The sequence below is a fragment of the Malassezia pachydermatis genome (genome assembly GCF_001278385.1).
Source record: "Malassezia pachydermatis strain CBS 1879 chromosome Unknown scaffold4, whole genome shotgun sequence".
Lineage (NCBI taxonomy): Eukaryota > Fungi > Basidiomycota > Malasseziomycetes > Malasseziales > Malasseziaceae > Malassezia > Malassezia pachydermatis.
Genome location: NW_017253141.1, coordinates 642,529 through 665,196, shown reverse-complemented (window position 1 = coordinate 665,196; position 22,668 = coordinate 642,529). Strand labels below are relative to the sequence as shown.

Below are 22,668 nucleotides of genomic sequence, written 5' to 3'. Positions count from 1 at the left end.
CTGTCGCCTGGACAGATGTGCCTCTGACCCTAACAGTATGGACCGTATGCTGGACACGTGGTGCGCGCCGCGCTCGGCAGCGAGCAGCGGATAGCCTAACGTTGCCCACTACGACCACAGCCAAGCCCCACGAGCCTCTCTTACGAGTCGCATGGTATATCCAGGAGGACCATGTGGAAGCCCGTTGGGTGTACGGCACAGATCGAGTTCTATTTGATTCCTTGTGTACACATATCCATGGCCAACTACAAAGCCAGCTAGCACCCTCGGCAGTGAAGCGACCACGACTTAGGCACTAGCACGAACGGCTTGTACCGTCTCTGTCTCTACAGGCGTGCCTGCCCCGCGGCGCTTACGGACCACATTTTCAATCTGGAAAACATATTAGTAGTGCCCATACGTACAAAGAATTCACCAGCACGGTAACTGCTGCGCACAAGCGGGCCACTCGCAACATAGAGGAAGCCTAGCTCCTCTGCACGGCGCTGCCACTCGGCAAACTTTTCAGGCGTGACATACTCACTCACCTTCATATGACGCTTGGTCGGGCGCATGTACTGGCCAAACGTCACGACATCCACCTTGGTCTCGCGCAAGTCACGGAGCGTCTGCTCTATTTCCTCATCCGTTTCACCACAGCCCAGCATAATACTGGTCTTGGTCACCAGCTCAGGCCGCACAGATTTGGCATGCGCAAGCGTAGCCAGACTCTGACGGTACTTGGCACGACGGTCACGGACCATGGGCGTAGTACGTTCGACGGTCTCGACATTGTGAGCATACACATCAAGCCCACTCAGCGCCACTTGCTCTACGCAATCGAGCTGTCCACTAAAGTCGGGGACCAGAGCCTCGACGAGGATGTGATCCGCTTTTTGTTTGATCTTTTGAATGGTCGAAGCAATATGCGCTGCACCACCATCGGCAATGTCATCACGGTCGACGGACGTCAGCACAATGTAGCCCAAGCCCCATCGCGAAATGGCTTCCGCGGTATTTTCCGGTTCATGCGGATCAAGAGGGGCTGGTGTACGTGACGTCTTCACGGCACAGAAACGGCAAGCACGTGTACATGTATCACCCATAAGCATGATGGTCGCCGTCGCGGCCTCTTTCCCACCACTGCCGCCCCAACACTCTCCAATGTTGGGACAGCGAGCTTCTTCACAGACCGTAGCCAGGCCTAAACCACGCAAGTCACGCTTGATGCGGCCAAAGTTATGTCCCTTTGGGATGCGTGTTTTAGTGTACGATGGCAGGCGTGGCTCGTGAATTCGGCCCATAGGAATACGCTGCGCACTGCCAGCAAATTCGTCGATGGTAATGTCTTCTTTAGCGAGACGCTGACGAAGCGCCTCCAAACGCGATCCTGATACAGCAGCAGCAGGATGTGCCGCATTTGTATGTACTTGGCGTACAGCCGCACGCACCACAGATGCGCTCCGCAGCGACATATGGATGGAGAGGGCACAGCGAGCAAGCGAACCAGCATGACGTCCGCCACTCGTTACATTGGGGAATTATGATGTGGAGGTCCCATCCACTTTTTTGCCATAGGCGGCGTGGCCCCACGGTTGCTCAGGGCTTCGGTCGGCCATGACGACGGCAACACCAGGCACCGAATCTACTAAGGCTGAGATGCCAAGCGCATCAACGACTTCCCTTCCTCCTGTGCCGCGTGCCACATCGATCATTGTAATTGGTATGGCCGGCTCGGGCAAATCAACGTTTGTCGCCAAACTGGCATCGCACTTGGGTCAATGCGCAGCTCAAGCAGCTATGGCAGAAGCAACAAACGAGACCCATGAGACGCGCCCCACGCGTCCTTATCTCATTAATATCGACCCGGCTGTGGCTACGCTGGGGTATGCGCCCAATGTAGACATTCGTGATACAGTTGATTATACGCGTGTCATGGAAGAGTACAAACTCGGACCCAATGGTGGCATCCTCACCTCCCTCAATCTTTTCACGACCAAATTTGACCAGGTCTTGCAGCTGGTCGAGAAACGAGCCAACGAAGTCGAGCATGTGGTCCTCGATACGCCTGGCCAGATTGAAATATTTACGTGGTCGGCCTCAGGCTCCATTATCACCGACTCGCTGGCCAGTGCTATGCCCACGGTGCTGGTGTACGTTGTGGATACCCCGCGAACAACGGCGCCAGCCACTTTTATGAGTAATATGCTGTATGCGTGCAGTATCCTATACAAGTCGCGTCTCCCATTCATTCTAGTGTTCAACAAAATCGACGTGCAACCCCATGCGTTTGCTATGGAATGGATGCAGGACTTTGAGGCGTTCCAACGCGCCCTGGCCTCGGGACATGCACGCGATCCCTCAGCACAAGCACTCCATGGCGACGAGCCGGTTAAGGACGGCACGCCGTCTACATTTGAAAGTCGTGGCGAAGAGCCCAGCTACCTCAACAGTCTCATGAATAGTATGAGTTTGGTCCTGGACGAATTCTACCAAAACCTGCGGGCCGTCGGTGTGTCTTCTGCCACAGGAGAAGGTATGGATGATTTCTTACAGGCTGTGCAGGAGGCACGACATGAATACATGACCGACTATCGTCCGCAAATGGAGGCTATGCTGCAGCAAAAGAAGGCAGAGATGGAAAAGTCGAAACAGGAGCAAATGAAAGAAATGCTCAAGGACATGAGCCTTCGTGACTCTCGTTCCGGCCTAGCGAAGGTACGGGCGAAGCAACGCGCAGGTGCAGACAGCCTCGAACCTAGCTACGATGGAGATGGTGAAATCATCGACCCTGATTCGGATGAAGAGAAACCCGAATACGGTGCGCCTGGCGGTGATGAACGTTTGTCGCGCCGTTGGAACACCATTGATGGTAGCTACTGGCCAACGCCCCAAGATTCACAAGAATGAAGCATATACTATATCGTAAAGTACTTAGTTGGACACGCCCTTGAAACGAGGGTTCTTCAGCACGAAACGGTAGCGCACATCACCCTCTTCCAGGCGGTCGAACGCCGTGTTGACGCCCTCCTCGGTCATCTCGAGCTGCTCAACAATCGGCTTGACGCCCGTACGCGCAGTGAACTCAAGCATCTGCTTGTGCACAAGACGGTTTGCGACCAGGCTGGTCTGGATAGCAAGCTGGCGGAAGAGCAGGTCACCGTACGGCACGGTCATCGGCTCAAAGCTCACGGTAAGCGGCACAATCACACCCTCATTCTTAAGCACTTTGATGTACTGCTCCCAGTCCGGCTGCTTCGACGAGGAAACAAGCAGATGCGACACAGGTTTCACGCCCTTGAAGTCAGGGTTCGACTTCGTAGCCACGAACTCATGAGCGCCGAGCTCGAGCGCCTCCGCCTTCTTGTCGTCAGTGCGGCTGAACACGACAACCTCGCAACCCATCTTGGCCAGGTACTGCACAGCCAAATGGCCAAGACCACCCAGACCGAGCACACCCACACGGTCGCAACGCTGGACGCGGGCCGTGTGAATGGCACTGTACACCGTCGCACCACCGCACTGCAGCGGGCCGGCCATGCTCAGGTCGATCGCATCAGGGATCTTGTGCACGAATGCCGCCTTGAGCACGACGCGGTCACCAAAACTACCCATGTTCAAATCAGCCAAACCGTACATCTTGCGCTCCTCACAGAAAATATCGTTGCCCTTCCAACACTCGTCACATTGGTCACACGAGTCGTGGTTGTAGCCCCAGCCGACGCGGTCACCGACCTTGAGGTTTTTAACCTTGGGGCCAGCCTTTGTAACGACACCGACACCTTCATGACCCATCACCATGTCGGCCTTGCGGTAGTGCAAGTCGGTACCGCAGAGACCTGAGTAGGCAATATCAATCACCACCTGGTCATCACCGAGCGTCACAGTCTCACCCTTCGACTCAACGATCTTGCCCGATGGGCTACCCTTGAAAACAGTACCGAGATCCACAGTCGTCATTATCACACGAGTAGTTGGTAAATGAGGGAAGTGTCGTGTGACCTTTTGTAGCAATATATGACTAAGTTGCGTATCGAGTGGCGTCCGTGCATAGTCCGACAGTCCGTGGACTTCCGGCCAAAATTTTCTCGGCTAGAACCAATTATATGTACATGAGCACTGACGTGGCCTAACCGTAGCAGGCCTTGTACGTGAAATTTCACGTATCCATCCTTGATATTTTTTCTTCCTCTAGAGCCAAGGCAATTAGGTACGCGGGCCAGATTGCCTGAACTATGACGAGTAACTTTACGTACACTGCATATCGATGACGTTTCGCAAAATAAAGTCAGCTCCGGGTCAGATGCACAATATCGGCCTACGTGCTTGGTACGCTTGGTACTCCTATCAGCTGAGGGCGAGCAGCTTGACGCAATAATGGACTCCCGCAATTACAAAGCTATATATAATATATCATCATAGGCATAAATGGGTAAGGTAGGCCAGATTTTTTTGACATGACACGCAAAATCATAGCCTTGAAATGCGAACTGTAGCCTAGGAAGACAAAGGCCGTGAAAGAAGGGCCCGCTTTATCCTTACATGTGCTGCTGCACTAGGAGCGTTAGCTTGACAATCACGTACATGAAATAATAAAATTCGCCAAGACAGCAATGAATGTCAGACCGCAGACAAGCGGAGGGCCGACCAGATCGTCTACGAGTTAACCATGCATAAAAACGTACCAAAGCTGCCAGCCCAACGCATCTTAATCAGTGTAACGCGGCGCTGGTAGCTATACAGACCCCAAAGCAACACAAGGGCTGAAATCAAAGCATACACAATGCCGAACGTGCGCACAACCTTGGCAGCACTAGGGCTGCCATTCGGTTGACCAGGCTCCCACACAGGCTTCGGATCGTAGTAAGACGCCGAGTTAAATAAAGCCAAAGCCAGTGTACCCATCAGCAGCGAGGTACGAAGCCACGAGATCCAAGTACGCTACACATGTAAGTACTTCAGAGATCACATACCTCATTCGCAAACCAAACCTTAGCCTCAACCTTAATAGGGGTCTGCACTTTACGTGGCTTTGGTACGGGAATCACATCATCCGTGGTACCATAGTCAGCTGAGCTCTGGCCGTGCAGCAAGGGACGACGTTCACCCTCCTGAGGGTGAGTCATCTTAGTCACAAATGCGGAAGCACGCTCATACAAGCGCGAAAAGTAATCACCAGCGGCGTTAGATGCTTCAGCAGACGACATCTTCGGTCTCTGAACGCTGATGAAGCCAAGATGAAAGTATCGATACTGTGGGCTTCAGGGGGCCCCCAATACGGTGACCCGCAATCGCACGTACCTACCCATCCCCACGTGGAGAGCGCACGTGTACCTCCATAATGAATGTATGGACATCTCCACATGCACTCTCTCACTCATACATGATGTGTGATAGGAACACCAGATAGACACTAGTGTTCTACTTGCAACATGTAGTAGTGCAGGGCACGGTACAGGAGGAGCAAGTAATATGCAAGTCTTGAACTACTATCGATGACAACAATATATAGCTGTAATTCACATGCTTTATCGACAAAGAGCATGATCGTTCGTCGCGATTCCAACAAGTCGGTGGACCGGTAGAAATACACACAAAATTATAGGTATAACTGCATTGTCTCTATGTTACGAATGAATTATCTTCATAGCGTTGGTATATGTGGTAAACGTAAGCTATGCGGCACAATACATGAGCAAGCATGCGGGAGAGAAGCATGAATCGTAGCATCCATGCTAGATATTAAAGCCCAAATTCGCCATGCATTCCTTATGGCGCTTCACAAGCTCTTCGCACTTTCGTGCGCTTTCGCCATGTTCCTCAACACTGTGGCCAAATTTGAGGAAACAGTCGTCGCGCGCAGCCTTCGTTTCAGGGCAAGCACAGCACCTTAGCGTGAGTTAGATATGCACAAGTATCCTCATACATACGGTCGAATACCCAAGGGGTTTTTCTCCGACACTAAATGAGCGGCTGTTTTGATTTTGCTTTCCTGCGACATGGCAGTCAAAGTGGAAGGTGGCGTTCCGAGTGTCCGTTCGCGACTTTGGTGCTTCGCTGCGTAGCTCGCGCCACCGAACCTTCTCAACGAACACACCTCCACATAAGTGGAGCAACCCTCCCGCAAGACTCCGAGTCCAGCGATAGGAATATCTCCTCACGTGAAGCTATATAGTAGTCACGTGAAGTCCCAGAAGCCCTGGGACTTCGCGCGTTCATGTACCACCTCTCTTTCCCTACCGAGCAAGACCTCTATTATCGAAATGGCCTCTCCGTATGTGTTGGAGTCATCCTAAGAGCATGATATACTAACATATTACAGTGATCTCGCTGCTACTTACGCCGCTCTGATCCTCGCTGATGAGGGTCTCGAGATTTCGGTATGTATAAACAGAAAAGTCGAAAAGCTGTATGGTGAAAAGTCGACGTGACGACCTTGACATTTTTGCATGCATCCGACTTTACCGGTGTGAATGGAGTACTAACACAAGTTAGAGCGACAAGATCGTTGAGCTCACCAACGCCGCTGGTGTGCCGGTTGAGCCTATCTGGGCCCAGCTGCTCGCCAAGGCTCTTGAGGGCAAGGACATCAAGGACATGCTGACCAACGTCGGTGCCGCTGGCCCGGCCGTTTCCGTTGCCCCGGCTGCCGGTGGTGCCGCTGCTGCTGGCGGTGCCGCTGAGGAGGCCGCCGAGGAGAAGAAGGAAGAGGAGAAGGAGGAGTCCGATGACGACATGGGCTTTGGTCTGTTCGACTAGTATGTGTTCTTGGTTGTAATTATTGAACTAACCAAAAAGAATGCATCATTTCGTTTTCTGCAATATGCTCTCCTGCCATGGTGTTACAGTCGCGCCGCCCAGACTGGCGGGCCTATGTGTCTAACAGTCACGAGTGCGTGCTAACGTCGATTGTCCCCTTTGTACTCTGAACAAGACATCGCTTGTCGAGTAGTGGTGAAAAATATACTCCGATTCCCTTAGTTTGTGTGTGTGTGTGTGTGATTTGTGAGTTGTAGAGATGGATGGAGCAGGTGAGTGAGACATGCCGGCCTGCTGGGATGGGTTGGTTATCAAGTTGGATGACATACGTAGTGCATGTCGGCGGGTAGAAGCCTGACATGGTGCGCTCGTTGCACTAGGTTAATTTAGGTGGGCAATTCAATGCGGCAAATGCGCCTTGCCACATGTATAGGAGTTGGTCGGGCCACCATGAACAATCAACGTGACCCAAGTGGAGACCTTATCTCTCTGCTTCATCATGCGAGTGCCAGAACCGGAGCTGGAGACCCTGGCTGAGACAGTCTCACAGGCTTTGTCCATGTCAGATCTCGAGGAATCTAGCCTGGAGGCGAGTCGTGGTGAGATGCCCCGCCAGCCGAGCATTAGTGAGAGTTTACGACGTGCTTTTACGGCTCGTCAACAAACAAGGGGCATGATCCAGCGTAGGGAGGAGGGTGTTACCCCTCTTCGGAGGCTGAGTGCGGACCCCTCGTTCTTGGAGAGGACACAAATGCGTCAATTCTCCGTTGATGTTGACGAGACAATGGAGCGTCTATTGGCCCAGGAAGATACAGACGGCGATCATCATATCAGTATTATCGATACTGGTCCCAAAGCGATCCGTCTCGATACTGTGGATGGTGATACAGGTATGGTGCGCGGCACGTACATGCTTTCCAATCTTCTGCAAGAGTTGGCGCTTGCGAAAGAACGAGGAGAAAAACATACAGTCATTGATGAGACGCGTTTGGCCGAGAACCCCGTGGACCGCTTATCTCGGATGATTCGCGACAGGTTCTGGGACAATTTGACGCGTACGATCGATGCAGATGGATTGGAGCGCATCTTAAGTGACCCAAAGAACCGGTCTGCGCATCGAGGCAACATTATTTACGTACCGGAGAACGAGACGCACATGATTGAGTACTACCGCAAAGTCGCCAGTGAACGGCCCAATCTCGGGCTAGTTGTAGATGTGCTGCCTTCTGTGCTGACCCCAGGATTTGTTCGTGATTTGAACAAGCGTCCTGGTTTGGTCGCTTTGGCGATGAAGCCATACAAGGAGAAAGATTCCGATGAGATTAGCATGCACGGAATTCCCTTTGTCGTTCCTGGCGCTCGTTTCAATGAGCTGTACAACTGGGACAGCTACTTTATTGCGCTGGGACTATTGGAAGATGGACGGGTCGAGTTGGCTCGAGGCACCGTGGATCACTTCGTCTTTGAGATCCAGCATTACAACAAGATCATGAACGGCAATCGCTCTTACTACCTTTTGCGCTCACAGCCACCTTTTCTGACCGATTATGCCCGCCGTGTCTACTACGCGTTGATGGAGATGGAGCCCGAGAAGGCCGATGAGCACAAAGTGTTTCTGTACCGCGCTCTCTGTGCTGCGATTAAGGAGTACTTTACAGTATGGATGTGCGAGCCGCGCTACCACGCTGAGTCAGGTCTTTCGCGCTACCACCCCGAAGGTCTTGGTGTGCCGCCAGAGACGGAAGCCTCGCACTTTACGGCCCTCTTGCATCCGTATGCAGAGAGATACGGCTGCAGTATCAATGAATTTACCAGCTTGTTCAACAGGCAAAAGGTCGAAGTGCCAGAGCTCGACGAATACTTCCGCCACGATCGCGCTGTTCGTGAGAGTGGCCACGATACGTCGTACCGTCTCGAGAGGCGCTGTGCCAACCTGCTTACCATTGACCTTCAGTCGCTTCTGTACAAGTATGAGATTGACATTGCCGAGCTCATTCGCGAGGTATTTAACGACTCGTTTATGGTGTCAGATGAGTTCACTAAGTGTAATGCACAGATGCGGCCTGCGTTCCCGATAGAGCACACAAGCCAAGACTGGTTTTTGCGTGCTCGTCATCGTCGTATCCAAGTGGATACGTACTTGTGGAATGAGGGCAAAGGGCTGTACTATGACTATGATATCGTTGAGGAGGAACAGAGCTTGTATGAGAGTGTGACAGCCTTCTGGGCCATGTGGTCAGGGCTGGCATCGCAAGAGCAGGCAGACCGTATGATGCGTCTCTCGCTGAAGAAGTTTGAGGTCACAGGTGGCTTGGTACCAGGTACCGAAGAGTCGCGCGGTCCTATCTCGCTCACACGACCTAACCGTCAATGGGACTATCCTTATGCATGGCCACCACACCAGATGCTGGCTTGGGAAGGCATGAAAAAGTACGGGTATATGGCAGACGCACAGCGTCTGGCCTACCGATGGCTGTACATGATGATTACGGCGTTTGTCGACTTTAACGGTGTGGTGCCGGAAAAGTTCGACGCTGTGGCTCTCAGTCACCTCGTTAATGCCGAGTATGGCAACCAAGGCACTGAGTTTTCGTACGTGCCTCGAGAGGGATTCGGCTGGATGAATGCCAGTTTCCAGGTCGGCTTAACATACATGACGCCTCAAATGCGCAACGCTGTGGCTGCCTGTCAGCATCCAGACGACTTCTTTGCTCGAACGCGTCGTCGCTCTTCTTTATTTGAGGGCATGCTCAGCAAGAACCGTCGTCGATCTCAGTCGTAATTCCTCTTTCGCGTACATAGGTCTATCGTATGACTAAAATGAACCCCTTTTTGGCTCCAGGCCCCTGCGCGTTGCCACTGCCTCCACGACAATGGACACAGAGACCGACGCAGTGACTCGCATACGTGACGTTACTTCAAGGCCAGGCATCGTCGAGTACAGCGCGCTTTATGCACAACCTTCCATCCGTGCGGTACGTATCTTTGCGATTCTCACACGTAGCTGGAAGACGATGCGGCGTCTGCATCCCACGTGCGACTGCTCTCCCTGTTTGCGCATGGTACATGGCACGAGTACAAGAACGCTGCCCCTTCGACATACCCAGAGCTGACAGAGGCTCAAGTGCGTCAGCTTCAACGTCTTACACTTCTCTCGCTTACCCATGCATCAGACGTATGTGAGTACACCGAGATTCAGCAGGCGCTGGACGTGCCTGCGGATCCTGCGTTTGTGGAAGCACTCGTCATCGAATGTATGGATCTCGGCATGATGGACGGTCGTATCGATGCTATTGAGCAGCGTATCTATATCACCCGCACACAAGGCCGTGACTTTTTGCCTCTGCCCGCCGGTGCGTCCCCTTTGCAGGCCTTACAGGCGGGCCTTGAAGCTTGGAAAACGCGCGCGGCACATGTCCTAGACGCTCTTGATCAACGTGTCGCCACACTGCAGGCAGAAGGGGACGCTGCTCACTCGTTGAGCGAGCAGCGCCATTCAGCCTTTGTTCAAGCGCTTCAAGACGCACGCGCGGAGCCTGGAACGGTCTCGTTCTCGTCCGACGTTGATCCTACATCATCTGGCACTATGACACCACGGCGTGGTAAACGAAGTCGGCCTTAATCCTCGTCACTACTCCAATCCAAGTCAATCTCTTTGGTATCGACATCGGCTTTGAGTTCATCCAAGTGTGAAATGTGCTCAAGAATTGCAGGGTCATCGCATACGGCACACACAAAATCCACGCCATCCTGCTCGTAGGCCGCCACAATATCCGGCGCGCACGCTGTACATTGATGGAAGGCGCGACTGGATAAGGTCATCGTCTGGAATCGAGCCAAGTACCCGCGAATTTGGTGCGGTACCATACCCAGTGACGGCATATCGTCTTGCTCGGACATGGCAGGGGCTTGGGCGCTGTAAAGAGGCGTTAGTGGACCTATACGTACGCAAGAGGGTGTTGCAGCAGTGACGCCATGAGCTCCACGGCTGTGGCCGCGGCAATGGCTGCTAGACCTGGCCGTGTTACTGTACACATCTGATCCAAGGTACGATCAGTGAGGGAGTCGGAGGGGGCGACCACATCGCTGCAAAAGTAGCAGCCTAGACGATCCACACTTTGCACTCCATGCCGCATAACCAGATACGAATCATACCCCAGCGCAGCATTAATGACCAATTTATTGTGAGCTGCACCTAGCATAGTAGGCAGCCATCGTGACTCGCGTGAATCCGTGAGGAGGTATATAATATCATGCTGCCGAACAAGTGTTTCTAGTGTTCGAATGGCTTCCACAGTTTTCGCGCGGTGCGCTGCAGGGATGGGATGTCCTGGCATCGGAACTGCCAAGTTGACACCTTGCGTTTTGGCTCCTGGAAATACACGCCGTAACGCTTCTGCTGCCGCTTCGGCTTTGGGCCGTCCGCCATCGAGGCAGTCCGTAAACTCAAACAGTGGCTGGCGCACTGGATTGGAGTACGACACATGTCCATTGTCCACGAGTGTAATATGCCGGATGCCCCAGCCCAGTAAGGAGCGAGCGACATAGCATCCCAAGGTCCCTGCCCCAATCAACAACGTTTCTGCGCTTTGAATGGTCTCCAGGGCCAAGTCCGGCACGACTCGCCAACGCATCAGCTTCAAGTTGAGATCCACAGCGCGATCGGCAAGGTAATATGGATCGAGCATTTCCCCCAACGCCACCATCTTAGGCACCAAGCGGCCTTGCGAGTTCCTCTCCCAACCCACGGCATCTGGTACAGTAGGCATGTGTGGTCGAGGGACCAAATAGGTATCGCGGCCCTGCCAGGAGACAGTCTCTGACGGTGCATGTGTCATAGTATTAAGGACCATCGTTCCTGTCATCGACCGCGGCGCTGATACGGACTCACCAATGGGGTCTTTCCAGCATACAACCCGGATACGCCCAAGGCCAAACCGTACATAGACATATGTCAAGATATTTCGCAATGGCCAGCCAGGCACTTGCTCATGCTGGGAAGGATCGACAAAGACCAAGAACCTGCTATCTTCCGGGACTTTCTCACAAAATGCCATACCATCGCGCAGCGCATATTTCTTTAGAGGCGTACGTACATCCACAAAGCACGCGGAGATGGGCCCATGCTGAGCAAGGATCTCACCGATACGTGCATAGGTATCGTGTCCCAACATTGCTGTGGCGGGAGTCCACAAAGCATCCTGATACGGCTCCATTTGCCATCCTGGAGCCTTGGTCAGAAGCGCAGGAAAAGCAAACCAATAATAGTATTTGTAGTCTTTCAAATCGGCGTAGGTGAGTAGTAAAAACTCGTTAGGGTCATCTGTTTCATCCTCCAAAAGTCGCCGCCAAATCTAGTAGATGAGACGGAATGCCTAGAAACGTACCTCCTCTGCGATTTGGTAAAAATATGCAGGCTTGTCGGCTGCTTTGAACTCTTGCATAGTATTAAAGTTCTTCACATAGCCACACATTGTAATGGCTGTTTGGCTGCTGTGTCAGACGCAGGGACACGTACGCTTGTGATTTTGACGAGGCTCCTGACTCTAGCACATCGAGTCCCTCACTTCCAAGGCGGATACGACAACCTGCCCCCAACAATGTACCCGTGGTTCGATCAACAATGGCACGAATGGGGCTGTAGTCTGCTCGGACAGGAATCAGCTCATCATTGAGTTGGTACTCATTGAGTTTAAGATGAGAAAGGGTATTCCAGAACGAGGGGCTCACCACGGACACGAATGGAGCAAATTGGGCCATAGGGAGCGACGACGTCATCGCTTCCAATCGTTCGTACGATCCACGTCGTACGGACACAAGATGTGCGTGCGTACGGGCCTCCACACTTCCGAGCTGTGGGGCGTCGATCCTCCGCGTGACCTCTGTCGCTGCCTCTCGGGCGTGGCACAGTGTAATACAATCTACTTGTATGATTTGGCTTTACGGGGGTGACATGGGAGATTAAGACTATCTGCTTACAGGTTATGGCCATTAACCCGGCGGCAGCATCGTTGCATCCATTACAATGCTGCTGTCCAGTTCTTCACGGTCTTGAAGGCCCCTCCATGCTGACTTAATAGGCGTACGCGGCAGCACCATGGTACCCGAACGGGAAAGCTCCAGGATACCAAATGGACGCACCAATTTGAAGAAAGCGTCCAGGCGCGACGACTTAGCACTCAGCTCCACAATCACGGCCGAGTCACTCACGTCCACAACACGGCCTTGGAATTGCTCAGCTAGCGACACAATCGAGCGAAGGTTGTCGTTCTTAATAGAGAGAGCCTCTGTGGAGCTCAAAATGGGACTCGTCCGCGATGGTTTGCCCGTATCAGCCTGTGCCACAGCGTAGTCCACCTCAGATTCCGCTTCCGCCGAGAGACCCAAATGGTTCTGCTCGAAGTACTCAGGACCCAGCGTCGAGACTTTCACCAGCATAATCTCACGCTCAATCACCTTTGTGTTCGTGTAATCCACGACAGCCCACACAGGCACCAAGTCCTCCAGCTGGCGACGCACCTGTTCAATAGTACCTTCTTGGCCGCGAAGCACAAGACAAATACGCGAAAGATCCTGCACATCAGTAGCACACACTACCAGCGAATCAATGTTCACACCACGCGCAGCCAAGCAGCCCGATACACGAGCCAACACACCTGGCTCATCCTGGACAAACATATTCAGGATATGGCGGCGGTAGGGTTGCGTGCTAGGAGGAGGCGTATTGTACAGAATGTTGCTCACAGCCACACCAGCTTCCATGACTGGGCGTTCGAGCTGTGGAAGCGGCGGCAGCTTTCGGTGAGGGTGCGACAACTTGTGCTCCAACGCCGAAGTGCTGGTAAGACGATCCGAAGACGTCGAATAGAACCTCATAGAGCTGAAAGACTCGGCCGCTAGGGACCGAGTCCGAAGCGCAGAGCGCCAGACTGCCGGGATGTAGGTTCCCAGCATCATCGTCATAGATATGAGTCACGGCAGCCGGCTGTTCAGTCTTTCTTCGCTTCGCACGTGACTACCGACTGCGCGACTACGCAAGGACTACAAATCTGCGTGGTACACCTGTGTGGAGACAAGGTATTCATAAAAGGCCTTGGCGCTGGATGTCAATCGCTCCCATAACCTCGCAGGTGCCTGGCTTGTGGCTGAAGGGATGGTAGACATAGGCGTTTCTGAGGTAAGGTCCATCGTGTTCTTATACAAAAGACGGAACGTCTCTACCGCCCGAATCTGTATATTAGCGTTCCATTCTCGTACATACACTCTCCGAAATACGATGGGCTGTATTAATTAGAGCCACCAACTCATTCCTCGTCAGTTCGACACGCTGTCTATAATGTTAGTAACTTGTAAACGCACTCTGTTTCCGATTCTTCAAAAGCAAAAAGCAGCTTGAGCGCTGTGCCCACGCCGGTAATCTGTACTTTGCCCCACAGACGGCACTTGTCGCAACCCACACAGTCCATAATACGCGAAATATTACGGAAGTGCATGCGGAAATCCTCTTTGAGCGCAAGTGTTTCTCGATTATGGTTAGGGTCATCCGTTAGCGTAAACAGCTTGTGTTCGTCAAAGGACGGCCTGTTCTCCCTGGCTAGCTGTAATAGCTCGCTCAGTTGTTTGCGTGACTCTTCATCTTTGATCTCATCACCGGACCGAAGCGAGAATTTATCCAAATACTCTCCCGCTTTGGATAAGGCGCGCATCATGATCACATAGTCGAAGTAGACGTTTTGCAGTCGCTCTGGATGCTGCGAAATGCGCGTCAGGAAGCACTCCAAGTTTGGGCCCCAAGTCATTGTGTCTTGATCGAGGTATTCGTTGCAAATGTGAATAGAAATAGACGCATGTAAGCCCGAAATAACGCGATAGAATACACGTTTTTCGAGACACTGCTCAACACTGGCAGGATCAATCGGTGCTTGAACTGATTCAATCAGTGAATCCAATGGTCCAGGCTGGAAGGGAGATGCAGGATTCATGAGAGTAAGCGGAACACTTTTCATAGCTTCTTTAACTTTGCTTTGACTGACAAAACCGGTACCTCCGGACTCTTTGGAGCGGGCTGGTTCCATCCATTTCACACCACCAAAGCAGTTCTCATCATAGATACTTCGCCACACGCGATTTGCACTCGTACCTGCGTATCCTGTAAACCTTTCTGGATTCTTCATGAGGTCCACGTATATCGCTTCGTCTCCAGCGTCTTCACCGTCCAACTGGCAAAAATTCGTGTTCTCGCTAAAGTTCATTCCCTCTTTACCAAGGGCAGCATCATCTTCAGTACGTTCCAGCTGGCTTAGACGATAAGAGCGAAACTCATCTGGAAGGTCTGTCTCATTCATACGTTCCACGGTACACGCACGATTCATACACAACCCATCGTCCAACCAAAATGGACATTCTTTGAATAGATCAACCAAGAAATAACGGAAATATTTTGTCTGTCGTATTCTATCCAGTCTTTCAAAAAAGTACTGGTTGTTCATATCTTCCACGCTCTCATAATCTGAACATGCATCATGGATTTGGCCGGTTGGACGACAGGACGTCAGTTCATCATCGCGCTTCTCGTGCAACACCTCTTTCAAAAGACCTGCTCTTGAAGGCCCCGGGCTTTCAATGCCTGTTGAATGTACTTCAGGTATAATAATAGAGAAAAACACTAGCAACAAGCTAGCATATGCTGCTGCTCTCATTGATACGTCAATGAAAAAAGCTTCACTAGTGGCGTGTTCGTGTTGAGAGGCCGTGCGAGGAGGTTGACGTGGAGGGCAAGTCTCCACGTGTATTCCATGGACCGCAGTGAAGCAACGGCCATCTTAATTACTTACCTATTACTAATCTTTATTTGAACCTAGGAAACATATAAAAACTGGCTTACCGCCCTATTGCTGGTTCTCCTAACTCTGCTGCTGTGGGGCCCTCTCCTTAAACTTGAACCTCGCCTTTTACTAGATTCAACCGGGCTGGTCCCACACTTATAGCAGCATGACCTACTTTTTCGCTTCGGTTCCGCTTGGAACTATTTTGTTGTCCTGCTGTGACGGGGAAGCTCTTCGTTGAGAACCCCGTCATGGCAGCCTTTTTTTGTGCTTCGTAGTAAAATCACGTGACACATCAGGATTGCCGGAGCTGGTGGTAGTTATTTGTGTCGTATTCATTGTTGTATATATATGTATACATGGAATCTATTAAAGCGTATTCGTCATCAAACACATTATTTCGACCATTCTTTCATGTTACGGAGAAATTCTATGGACATAGCGGATTCCGGTCCTCGTTCTCCCTCACAACTGCGACAATAAAAGATAGTCTATCAGAATTGAGCGGCCAATCCCCCCGACGTTTGCCGAGCAATTCGAAGAATCCGAACGTCCCAGACATATCCAAGAACCCAAATGGCCTCGAAGCAAACGAAGGGCTGCAGATCATCGACGGGCGACTGGGCCCACTTGTACCTCACTGGCTAAAGGGAGTTGACAGACGTAAACGCCATAACGCTCGAGTTTTCATCGACTAGACTGAAATATTGTGACATGCGTTGGAGCACGAAAGATCCGGTTATCGACTTTATTAAGTGATTCCGTAAAGTATGATCTTAGGGGTACAACTTTTTGGAACGGGCCTGCTTTTATAATTTTTTGGTCTCCACTTGTCTCAAAAAAAAAGTGGCAAGACTTTTACCCATTTGACATTTCACTGGCCGTATTCCTTCTTTTTTTTTGTGACTGCGGCATGCGGCTTTTTGGTTAGTCATCAATTCGGTCATTGTGGAGATCACGTCTGTTGCCGAGCTAGGAGGTGACTTAAGCGTTGTTTAGTATGCAGCTGCGAGGGGGGGCTACTAGGCCTGCACCTCAGGGATCTCGCACTCTTACGTTACAAGAAACGGATATTGATAACTCTACTCCAAGTTCGTCTGATGCCGCTGTTGGAACTCTTCGGTTGAATGGGAGTAGTGCTTCAACGTCAACGTCGGAAAGGACCAACACCGCCACCGAAACCGGCCGTCATGTTGTCTGGTCCGAAGATACCATTGACAATGAAGGTGCCGGTAAGAAGAAGAGCAAAAGTGAGTATTAAGTATTACCTGACCTAACACTATGAACAGTTTGCTGCATTTTTCACAAGCAACGTGCTTTTGACGAGTCGTCTTCTGAAAGTTCAGATGAATCTGACGAGGATGAAGAAACCGACTCATCAGAATTAGAAGAGTCGGATGATGATAATGGGGTAGCCCATGCTCACTCGCAAAATGGACATTTGCATGGCAACCAATGCCGTCATCCGCATAAGCGTCGTAAAGCGAAGCGTAACGCGTACGAACGTGCCTAGGTTTATTATTTGTGTATAGTAATCATGTCATACAAACGCCCCTGCTCAGTCACCCCACCCCCTTAAGCAGGGGGAGCCTGGGGCGCTGCTACTTTCGCATCGCTTAGTATTTCCACAGCCACTGAAGTCAATGTAGGATTATGCAATTGGACAGAGGAGATGATTGGATTGGCTCCACATCCCATGTGATTTATGCGAGGTGCGCCACGGGGCACTGTCAGGGGCTCAATTCTCAATAACGTGAGCTGAGCTATTCTTGTCTTCCTCCTTGTCCGACATGGTGTCTGGGGGAAGCTATGGTGGCCTAGCCACCCCGACACCTCAACCTCAGATGCGTCGCCACAAGAAGAGGCAAATGCTTGATCCTAGTCTCTATCGTACTACTGATGCGGATGGTGACCCTGTGACTGTCTTGGCTGGGGCTCAGACCACCATATATGATGAAGATGGCGATCCATCGACGACACTTGTTATGACGTTTAGTACCGTGCAGTCCACGCGAAGTTTCCGACGAGCTTGTATGTACCTGACTGAAGATGTAGCTAACTGATGCAGCTTCTAGCATTTTGGAGAGTGCGTCAAGCGCTTTTGATGGTGGATTGCCCATCGCGTCTTCGCGTCTAATTTCAAGCTCATTGTCGGATTCTTTGGCTGCTTTAACATCCTCTTTGGATACAGAGGAACTTTCTACATCCTCAAGTTCTTTGCGTACACCGACATCCTCATCCCTAACCCGTACACGTACTTCGAGTCTTGCTACGAGTACCGACACTTCGGATGGGGCCGGCCTTTCGTCTTCTACTGATACTCCATCCTCTGCTGCATCTCCTACTTCATCTGCCGCACCTAGTGTATCGCCTAATGATAAAGCTTCTGATGGAGGTGGTACTAATACAGGGGCGATTGTCGGTGGGGTTGTCGGTGGCGTCGTCGGGTTCCTAGCTGTAGTAGCCTTGCTGGGTTTGCTGTTCTGGCTCTGGCGTAGGAAGCGCAGGAATGCGGCGAAGGATCCTTACAACCGTCCAATGGACTATGTACACAATTCGCCAAGCGACTATGATGGCTATGGGCAAACAGTGACTCGGTCCAACATGAGCGGGTTTGATGACACTGCGGCCAACTATGCCGAACTTCCAGCGTCATCTCCAATTCCTGGGGCTCCACCTGTGTCTTCAGGTGTGGCTGGTATGGGAACAGGGGCTGCTGTAGCAGGCGGTGCGGCGGCGGCGACTCGTCGTCATTCCTCTTCCAATGCAGCACCAGTACGGGCGCACTCGACATCTCGGGCGGGCGTACAACCGCCTACCACTTCAACCCTTGCCTCGACTGCTGATGAGATGGTGGGTATACCTTCAGCTCCCCCACCTCCTCCTCGCAAGACATCTCAACGTCGCCGTTCTCCTCCTGCCCCTCCGGTCGGAGCTGCTGGTCGGCGCCATTCTGGTGGTACAAATCAGACACAATCTACCGAGTACGTGGATGTGGACCCAACCTCATGGCCCACCTCAGATACTTGGGTGGAAGCTAATGATAGTCCCTATGCGCGTGCTGGCGTCGGCCACTCGAACGACGATGAGCCTCCGCCACCTATGGCTTTCCATATGCGGCCCGGCCAGATCGTTTCAAATGCGTCGCCGGTGGGGGCTTTTACTGAGTCCTGGCAAAACAATGCACGCAGCGCTGTGCCAATTCGCACGTCCCAAGCGATCCGAGACTCGTTGCGTTAATCTATTTTTTTTTTTTTTTTTTGTATCTTTACCTTGGGTTTCGCTATAATTCTGAACGATGAGCGCCCATTCCCTCTTTTGATTAGTGACGTGTATGCTGCAGACAATCCTTCATGGACGTTTCATGAAGTACATTTAACTACCCTTTCGTTATACTACACACATGACTGTCAAAGTGCTCAGTGCCATGATCATCGTCAGCATAACAGACATCGGGGCCAACGCCTTGAAGGCAGCATTGCTCGTACTGCTGGACGACGCTTTACCACCGTCTTTCACTTGCACTTCCAAAATGGCCACACGCCCATCCGTGGGAATATTGTGATTTAGACTGCCTTTCGAAACGCCCTGCATAAGAGACGAGTCCATTTTAAGCAGCTTGGTCGTATACGTTTTGCCATTGAACGATTTCGAGCTGCCTGTTGCATTGGCCACCAGTTGGTCACGACCTTGGTCATACCCATTATCGACAATCATGTGGTTCTGTTTCAGTCCCTGCTCTACTGAGACAGCCAGAAATAGAGCATTAGTAGGAGCCTTGCTACCTTTTTGAACCCAATAGCGGAAGTGGTTACCTCCGTTGATGACCTCATCCAAGCCACCTTGCCTTCGCAGGCCAGTCTGCGGCACCATACCATTGCCATCGCCCAGGTTTGCGCTCTGTGCACCATTGACACTAGATTTTCCAGCATAAGTATCCGCATCAAACCCAATGGCCTGTGAATAGTTGCTGAAACCGTCCGGGGAGAGAATGGAGGCGTCAGAGGAGCCTACGATAATGACATTTAGAGGCTCTTTTTGCTTCGTAAGCATGCTGCCACCGTTGTCTGATGGGTTGGCGTATTGTTGACCTGCTGCCATGACCAGCTGGCAGCAGGCTAGGAAGAATGTCGCCAAGATATACACTTGTGGCTTCATGGTTATCCAGAAAGAGATGCATCGCCACGGCGCATGTCTATGCCTGACCACCGTGGTATTAGTCATCGTACATATTTTCAGGCACCAACGGGTTGGTTGGCTCCTCAAACCAACAATGCGAGGTGATTTAAAGGATGACCTGGCGCCTGGAAAATAAGGCAGAATTGCGTGCTACTACAATGTACATGGTGCTCTATAAAGCGGAGGTAAGGGTATCATGAAGCCATGCAAGGCTTTCAATGACATCATGCTTAGGCCGATGCTGACTTGTTGGGGTGCGTGTTTGCATCTGTCGATTGAATGTTTTGCAAGTTGAATTCCACGTTACGGTGGTACCCATTCCACATCTCCGCTACGATCGTGATCTCCTGGTTGTGGTTGTTGATATTCGCAATAGATCGATTCATTTCCATGAGGGCCTCGTTGAGCATATCCACGTTTTTTATAATACGCTCCAGCAGGAGAGCTTGCCTCTCTTCCTGATATAGTTAGACATACACGTCACTAGTACATACATAGGGGTTTTCAATGGCAGGTGCCATGGTGTGTGTAGGGCTATTACAGTGTCGAGACGGACGCGCCGTGTTGCGGGGGTCACGTGCGCGTAATTGGAGCGAAGCAGAGCGGTGTCTCTTCGACTTACGTCGAATCCCTGTGCTATGTTGGCGCGAGGAGCCTTTGCTAGTGTGACACGGGGCATAGCGCCTGCGCCTATGCGCAGGGGCATTGCATCTTTTTCACCAAATTCCGTGAACCAATCTTTCTTGGCTATGCAAGCTCGTAGGATAAGCACTTCGCCTCGGCTATGGCAGGAGCGATCGTCTGCTGAGACGACGTCGGAAGATGCACAAAAGGCGGCTTCGGGCGAGCGCCCTATGGAGCAGACAGAGGCTGCCCGTGCTGCTCTATGGAATCAAATGCTGAATGCCATCATTGTGGACCCATCGGATAGCTCCGTGGGTGCACCATCAAGCCATCGCCGTCCTGCCACTTCTGCTAGCACGTCTCTTGACGGCACTGGTATTTCTGGTTTGAATCCCAGTTCAGAGAACGACAGGGTTTCTCTTATTGAGCAGCTTGATGCAGAATTCCGTGATCGCCCCACTTTCGGAATGGCCAGCCCCGGTACGCCCACGACAGGCCGATCTGTATCTGTGAACAGCGCCTTTAACGGCACGTCTGCCTACTTATACCGCCAGCTGTCGCAGATTCTTTCCAGGAATAATGTTCGCCGGGAACTCAGGCTTGTAGAACGCTATGAAAAGCCGAACCAAAAGCGTCGTCGCAAACGGTCTGAGCGTCATCGCCGCCGCTTCGCGGATATGGTCCGTAAGAAAATTCAATTGGTAAGTCCAGCAGGCTCACCTACGTACTAACACATCCAGATTATGGCTCTGAAGGCGCGTAGTCCATAAACTTTGTAGACTATGTTTCTGTCTAGGACACGATACAATTTTGGAGAAGACTTGGCGTGGACGAGTGTCTTCGTGACCACGTGGCATATAACGCGGCCACTGTCGTTCGTAAGAGACGTCCACTTGGCTACGTAGACACGATGTTGCTAGGACTTCCTCTCCGTCCGAGTCTATGTGTGCAATATACCCCAATGTATCTACTGCACCGACCTATTTCTATGCGGGCGCGTTGCCTTCATTCCTCTCGTCTATGGCGTGCTAGCCAGTATGAGCGACCTGCCTATCCTCTCCCAGAAGACCCAACCCCTGCTATGTGGCAACGAGTTGCTCAACTTATTGCTGGCGGGATGACAGCTGCAACTTTATTTTACTTTGTCTTGGTCGCTGACTTTGGAGAAGGAGAGCACTGTTTCATGCCAGTATGTATGGTGTACCTGTCACTTACTCAACAGATTCGGCGCATGCTCGGCGTGGACTCGGCCAAGTTACGCGCTGCGTTACTCCCTTCGGCGTTGCGTTCTTCCTCATCTTAATCCCATGTATACGTTAGTTCTATAGCATTCCTATGTAGGGCCCTAGGCTGTGCATCTACACTTTACGTCTCTGCATTGCATAGGACTGCATTCAAATGTTCTCGCGATCTCACTTCGGCCGATCGCTGTCACGAACCGTAGCTGGGCGGGTGGACGCGTACATTGAGTCATGGCCGTCTCCCTATCCCTTCTGTGAAATTTCGGCCGAGATGCGTCTGAGGCACGCAGGGGCTGGCCTGAGGTGAACCGCACCTTTTTTCCCTTACCTTGGATAGTGTCAATTTGTCTTGCAAGGATGCGTACGCACGCTGTGTTGTATGCCCTTGTGCTGGCTTTATTGTTTACACTTTCGTATGCTCAGACATACCCGAATAACAATGTAACGAGTTTGGAGGGCACATGGAGCAGTGGTTCTGGCGCCGTTCTCACTGGCCAGGACCAGAATGGCAACGCCTTTTTCAACCCTATGCGTCGTCAATTCACTGTGCCACCTACGGCTGGTTACTCGTACAGCTTCACGGATGATGGCTTCTTTGAGATGTCTAGTCTGACGTATGCGACAGATCGTATGTATCTGATATTTTGCTGACATGTCAGCTGGTCATCCATCGTGTTTTAACGCTACTTTGATATGGCAGCATGGCACCTACAATATTACAGAGGGTCGTATGACCATGATTCCTTTCGATGGTGATGGTGCTGTGCAATCGATGGGCCAGTGCGAAAACCCACCGAGCCGTCTTGATTACTACTCGGAGATGCAGAGTATGCGCAATTGGACGACATTTATCGAAACCGATGTGGTGTTTTTCCCTGGGATTGACTCCGTGTACGGTCTTCAGATGTACTTGGAGAATGGTGTGCCACTCCCGAAAATGTACCTGCAATATCGCCCGCCTCGCATGATGCCAACGAGATCCATATTTAAGAAGGTCATTGGTGCACCATCGTAAGTGTGACGCGTTTGAAAACCGTCTCTGCCTTCTCTTATGTTGATCC

General features: G+C 51.6%; 16 protein-coding genes across 16 annotated transcripts; 7 read left to right on the top strand and 9 right to left on the bottom strand.

The window, feature by feature from the left end:
* Positions 1-288: 288 nt before the first annotated feature.
* On the bottom strand, positions 289-1,454 carry Malapachy_4070 (lipoic acid synthetase; the record flags this gene model as incomplete). The annotated part of the gene is made up of 2 exons (XM_018138525.1): positions 289-372; positions 405-1,454. The coding sequence occupies 2 exons, from the start codon at positions 1,452-1,454 to the stop codon at positions 289-291; spliced, it is 1,134 nt and encodes a 377-aa protein (XP_017991880.1).
* Positions 1,455-1,596: 142 nt separating this feature from the next.
* Positions 1,597-2,889, top strand: Malapachy_4084 (xpa-binding protein 1; the record flags this gene model as incomplete). Its single annotated transcript, XM_018138539.1, has 1 exon — positions 1,597-2,889. One exon carries the CDS (start codon positions 1,597-1,599, stop codon positions 2,887-2,889), a length of 1,293 nt encoding a protein of 430 aa, XP_017991685.1.
* A 24-nt stretch (positions 2,890-2,913) lies between these two features.
* Malapachy_4104 (alcohol dehydrogenase) lies at positions 2,914-3,939 on the bottom strand (the record flags this gene model as incomplete). Its single annotated transcript, XM_018138559.1, has 1 exon — positions 2,914-3,939. One exon carries the CDS (start codon positions 3,937-3,939, stop codon positions 2,914-2,916), a length of 1,026 nt encoding a protein of 341 aa, XP_017992070.1.
* Positions 3,940-4,517: 578 nt separating this feature from the next.
* On the bottom strand, positions 4,518-5,186 carry Malapachy_4113 (hypothetical protein; the record flags this gene model as incomplete). Its single annotated transcript, XM_018138568.1, has 4 exons — positions 4,518-4,534; positions 4,564-4,635; positions 4,665-4,920; positions 4,953-5,186. 4 exons carry the CDS (start codon positions 5,184-5,186, stop codon positions 4,518-4,520), a joined length of 579 nt encoding a protein of 192 aa, XP_017991578.1.
* Positions 5,187-5,714: 528 nt separating this feature from the next.
* Malapachy_4074 (cox17-cytochrome c oxidase copper chaperone) lies at positions 5,715-5,980 on the bottom strand (the record flags this gene model as incomplete). The annotated part of the gene is made up of 2 exons (XM_018138529.1): positions 5,715-5,868; positions 5,910-5,980. The coding sequence occupies 2 exons, from the start codon at positions 5,978-5,980 to the stop codon at positions 5,715-5,717; spliced, it is 225 nt and encodes a 74-aa protein (XP_017991884.1).
* Positions 5,981-6,242: 262 nt separating this feature from the next.
* On the top strand, positions 6,243-6,738 carry Malapachy_4090 (60s acidic ribosomal protein p1; the record flags this gene model as incomplete). The annotated part of the gene is made up of 3 exons (XM_018138545.1): positions 6,243-6,253; positions 6,302-6,359; positions 6,475-6,738. The coding sequence occupies 3 exons, from the start codon at positions 6,243-6,245 to the stop codon at positions 6,736-6,738; spliced, it is 333 nt and encodes a 110-aa protein (XP_017991643.1).
* Positions 6,739-7,237: 499 nt separating this feature from the next.
* On the top strand, positions 7,238-9,520 carry Malapachy_4088 (glycoside hydrolase family 37 protein; the record flags this gene model as incomplete). The annotated part of the gene is made up of 1 exon (XM_018138543.1): positions 7,238-9,520. One exon carries the CDS (start codon positions 7,238-7,240, stop codon positions 9,518-9,520), a length of 2,283 nt encoding a protein of 760 aa, XP_017991894.1.
* A 91-nt stretch (positions 9,521-9,611) lies between these two features.
* Positions 9,612-10,128, top strand: Malapachy_4126 (cop9 signalosome complex subunit 7-like protein; the record flags this gene model as incomplete). The annotated part of the gene is made up of 3 exons (XM_018138581.1): positions 9,612-9,713; positions 9,743-10,091; positions 10,118-10,128. The coding sequence occupies 3 exons, from the start codon at positions 9,612-9,614 to the stop codon at positions 10,126-10,128; spliced, it is 462 nt and encodes a 153-aa protein (XP_017991965.1).
* A 228-nt stretch (positions 10,129-10,356) lies between these two features.
* On the bottom strand, positions 10,357-12,516 carry Malapachy_4078 (e1-like protein-activating; the record flags this gene model as incomplete). The annotated part of the gene is made up of 4 exons (XM_018138533.1): positions 10,357-10,654; positions 10,687-12,092; positions 12,126-12,228; positions 12,257-12,516. 4 exons carry the CDS (start codon positions 12,514-12,516, stop codon positions 10,357-10,359), a joined length of 2,067 nt encoding a protein of 688 aa, XP_017991888.1.
* A 213-nt stretch (positions 12,517-12,729) lies between these two features.
* Positions 12,730-13,614, bottom strand: Malapachy_4080 (acetolactate synthase; the record flags this gene model as incomplete). Its single annotated transcript, XM_018138535.1, has 1 exon — positions 12,730-13,614. One exon carries the CDS (start codon positions 13,612-13,614, stop codon positions 12,730-12,732), a length of 885 nt encoding a protein of 294 aa, XP_017991681.1.
* A 361-nt stretch (positions 13,615-13,975) lies between these two features.
* On the bottom strand, positions 13,976-15,083 carry Malapachy_4079 (endoplasmic oxidoreductin 1 precursor; the record flags this gene model as incomplete). Its single annotated transcript, XM_018138534.1, has 2 exons — positions 13,976-14,069; positions 14,098-15,083. 2 exons carry the CDS (start codon positions 15,081-15,083, stop codon positions 13,976-13,978), a joined length of 1,080 nt encoding a protein of 359 aa, XP_017991889.1.
* A 2,270-nt stretch (positions 15,084-17,353) lies between these two features.
* Malapachy_4130 (hypothetical protein) lies at positions 17,354-17,626 on the top strand (the record flags this gene model as incomplete). The annotated part of the gene is made up of 2 exons (XM_018138585.1): positions 17,354-17,594; positions 17,619-17,626. The coding sequence occupies 2 exons, from the start codon at positions 17,354-17,356 to the stop codon at positions 17,624-17,626; spliced, it is 249 nt and encodes an 82-aa protein (XP_017992027.1).
* A 1,327-nt stretch (positions 17,627-18,953) lies between these two features.
* On the bottom strand, positions 18,954-19,721 carry Malapachy_4077 (hypothetical protein; the record flags this gene model as incomplete). Its single annotated transcript, XM_018138532.1, has 1 exon — positions 18,954-19,721. One exon carries the CDS (start codon positions 19,719-19,721, stop codon positions 18,954-18,956), a length of 768 nt encoding a protein of 255 aa, XP_017991887.1.
* Positions 19,722-19,972: 251 nt separating this feature from the next.
* Malapachy_4081 (dad4-outer kinetochore protein (part of dam1 complex)) lies at positions 19,973-20,263 on the bottom strand (the record flags this gene model as incomplete). The annotated part of the gene is made up of 2 exons (XM_018138536.1): positions 19,973-20,200; positions 20,237-20,263. 2 exons carry the CDS (start codon positions 20,261-20,263, stop codon positions 19,973-19,975), a joined length of 255 nt encoding a protein of 84 aa, XP_017991680.1.
* Positions 20,264-20,491: 228 nt separating this feature from the next.
* On the top strand, positions 20,492-21,136 carry Malapachy_4096 (putative mitochondrial ribosomal protein s21; the record flags this gene model as incomplete). The annotated part of the gene is made up of 2 exons (XM_018138551.1): positions 20,492-21,067; positions 21,107-21,136. The coding sequence occupies 2 exons, from the start codon at positions 20,492-20,494 to the stop codon at positions 21,134-21,136; spliced, it is 606 nt and encodes a 201-aa protein (XP_017991644.1).
* Positions 21,137-21,964: 828 nt separating this feature from the next.
* Malapachy_4125 (hypothetical protein) lies at positions 21,965-22,622 on the top strand (the record flags this gene model as incomplete). The annotated part of the gene is made up of 2 exons (XM_018138580.1): positions 21,965-22,235; positions 22,267-22,622. 2 exons carry the CDS (start codon positions 21,965-21,967, stop codon positions 22,620-22,622), a joined length of 627 nt encoding a protein of 208 aa, XP_017991968.1.
* Between the last annotated feature and the right edge of the window lie 46 nt (positions 22,623-22,668).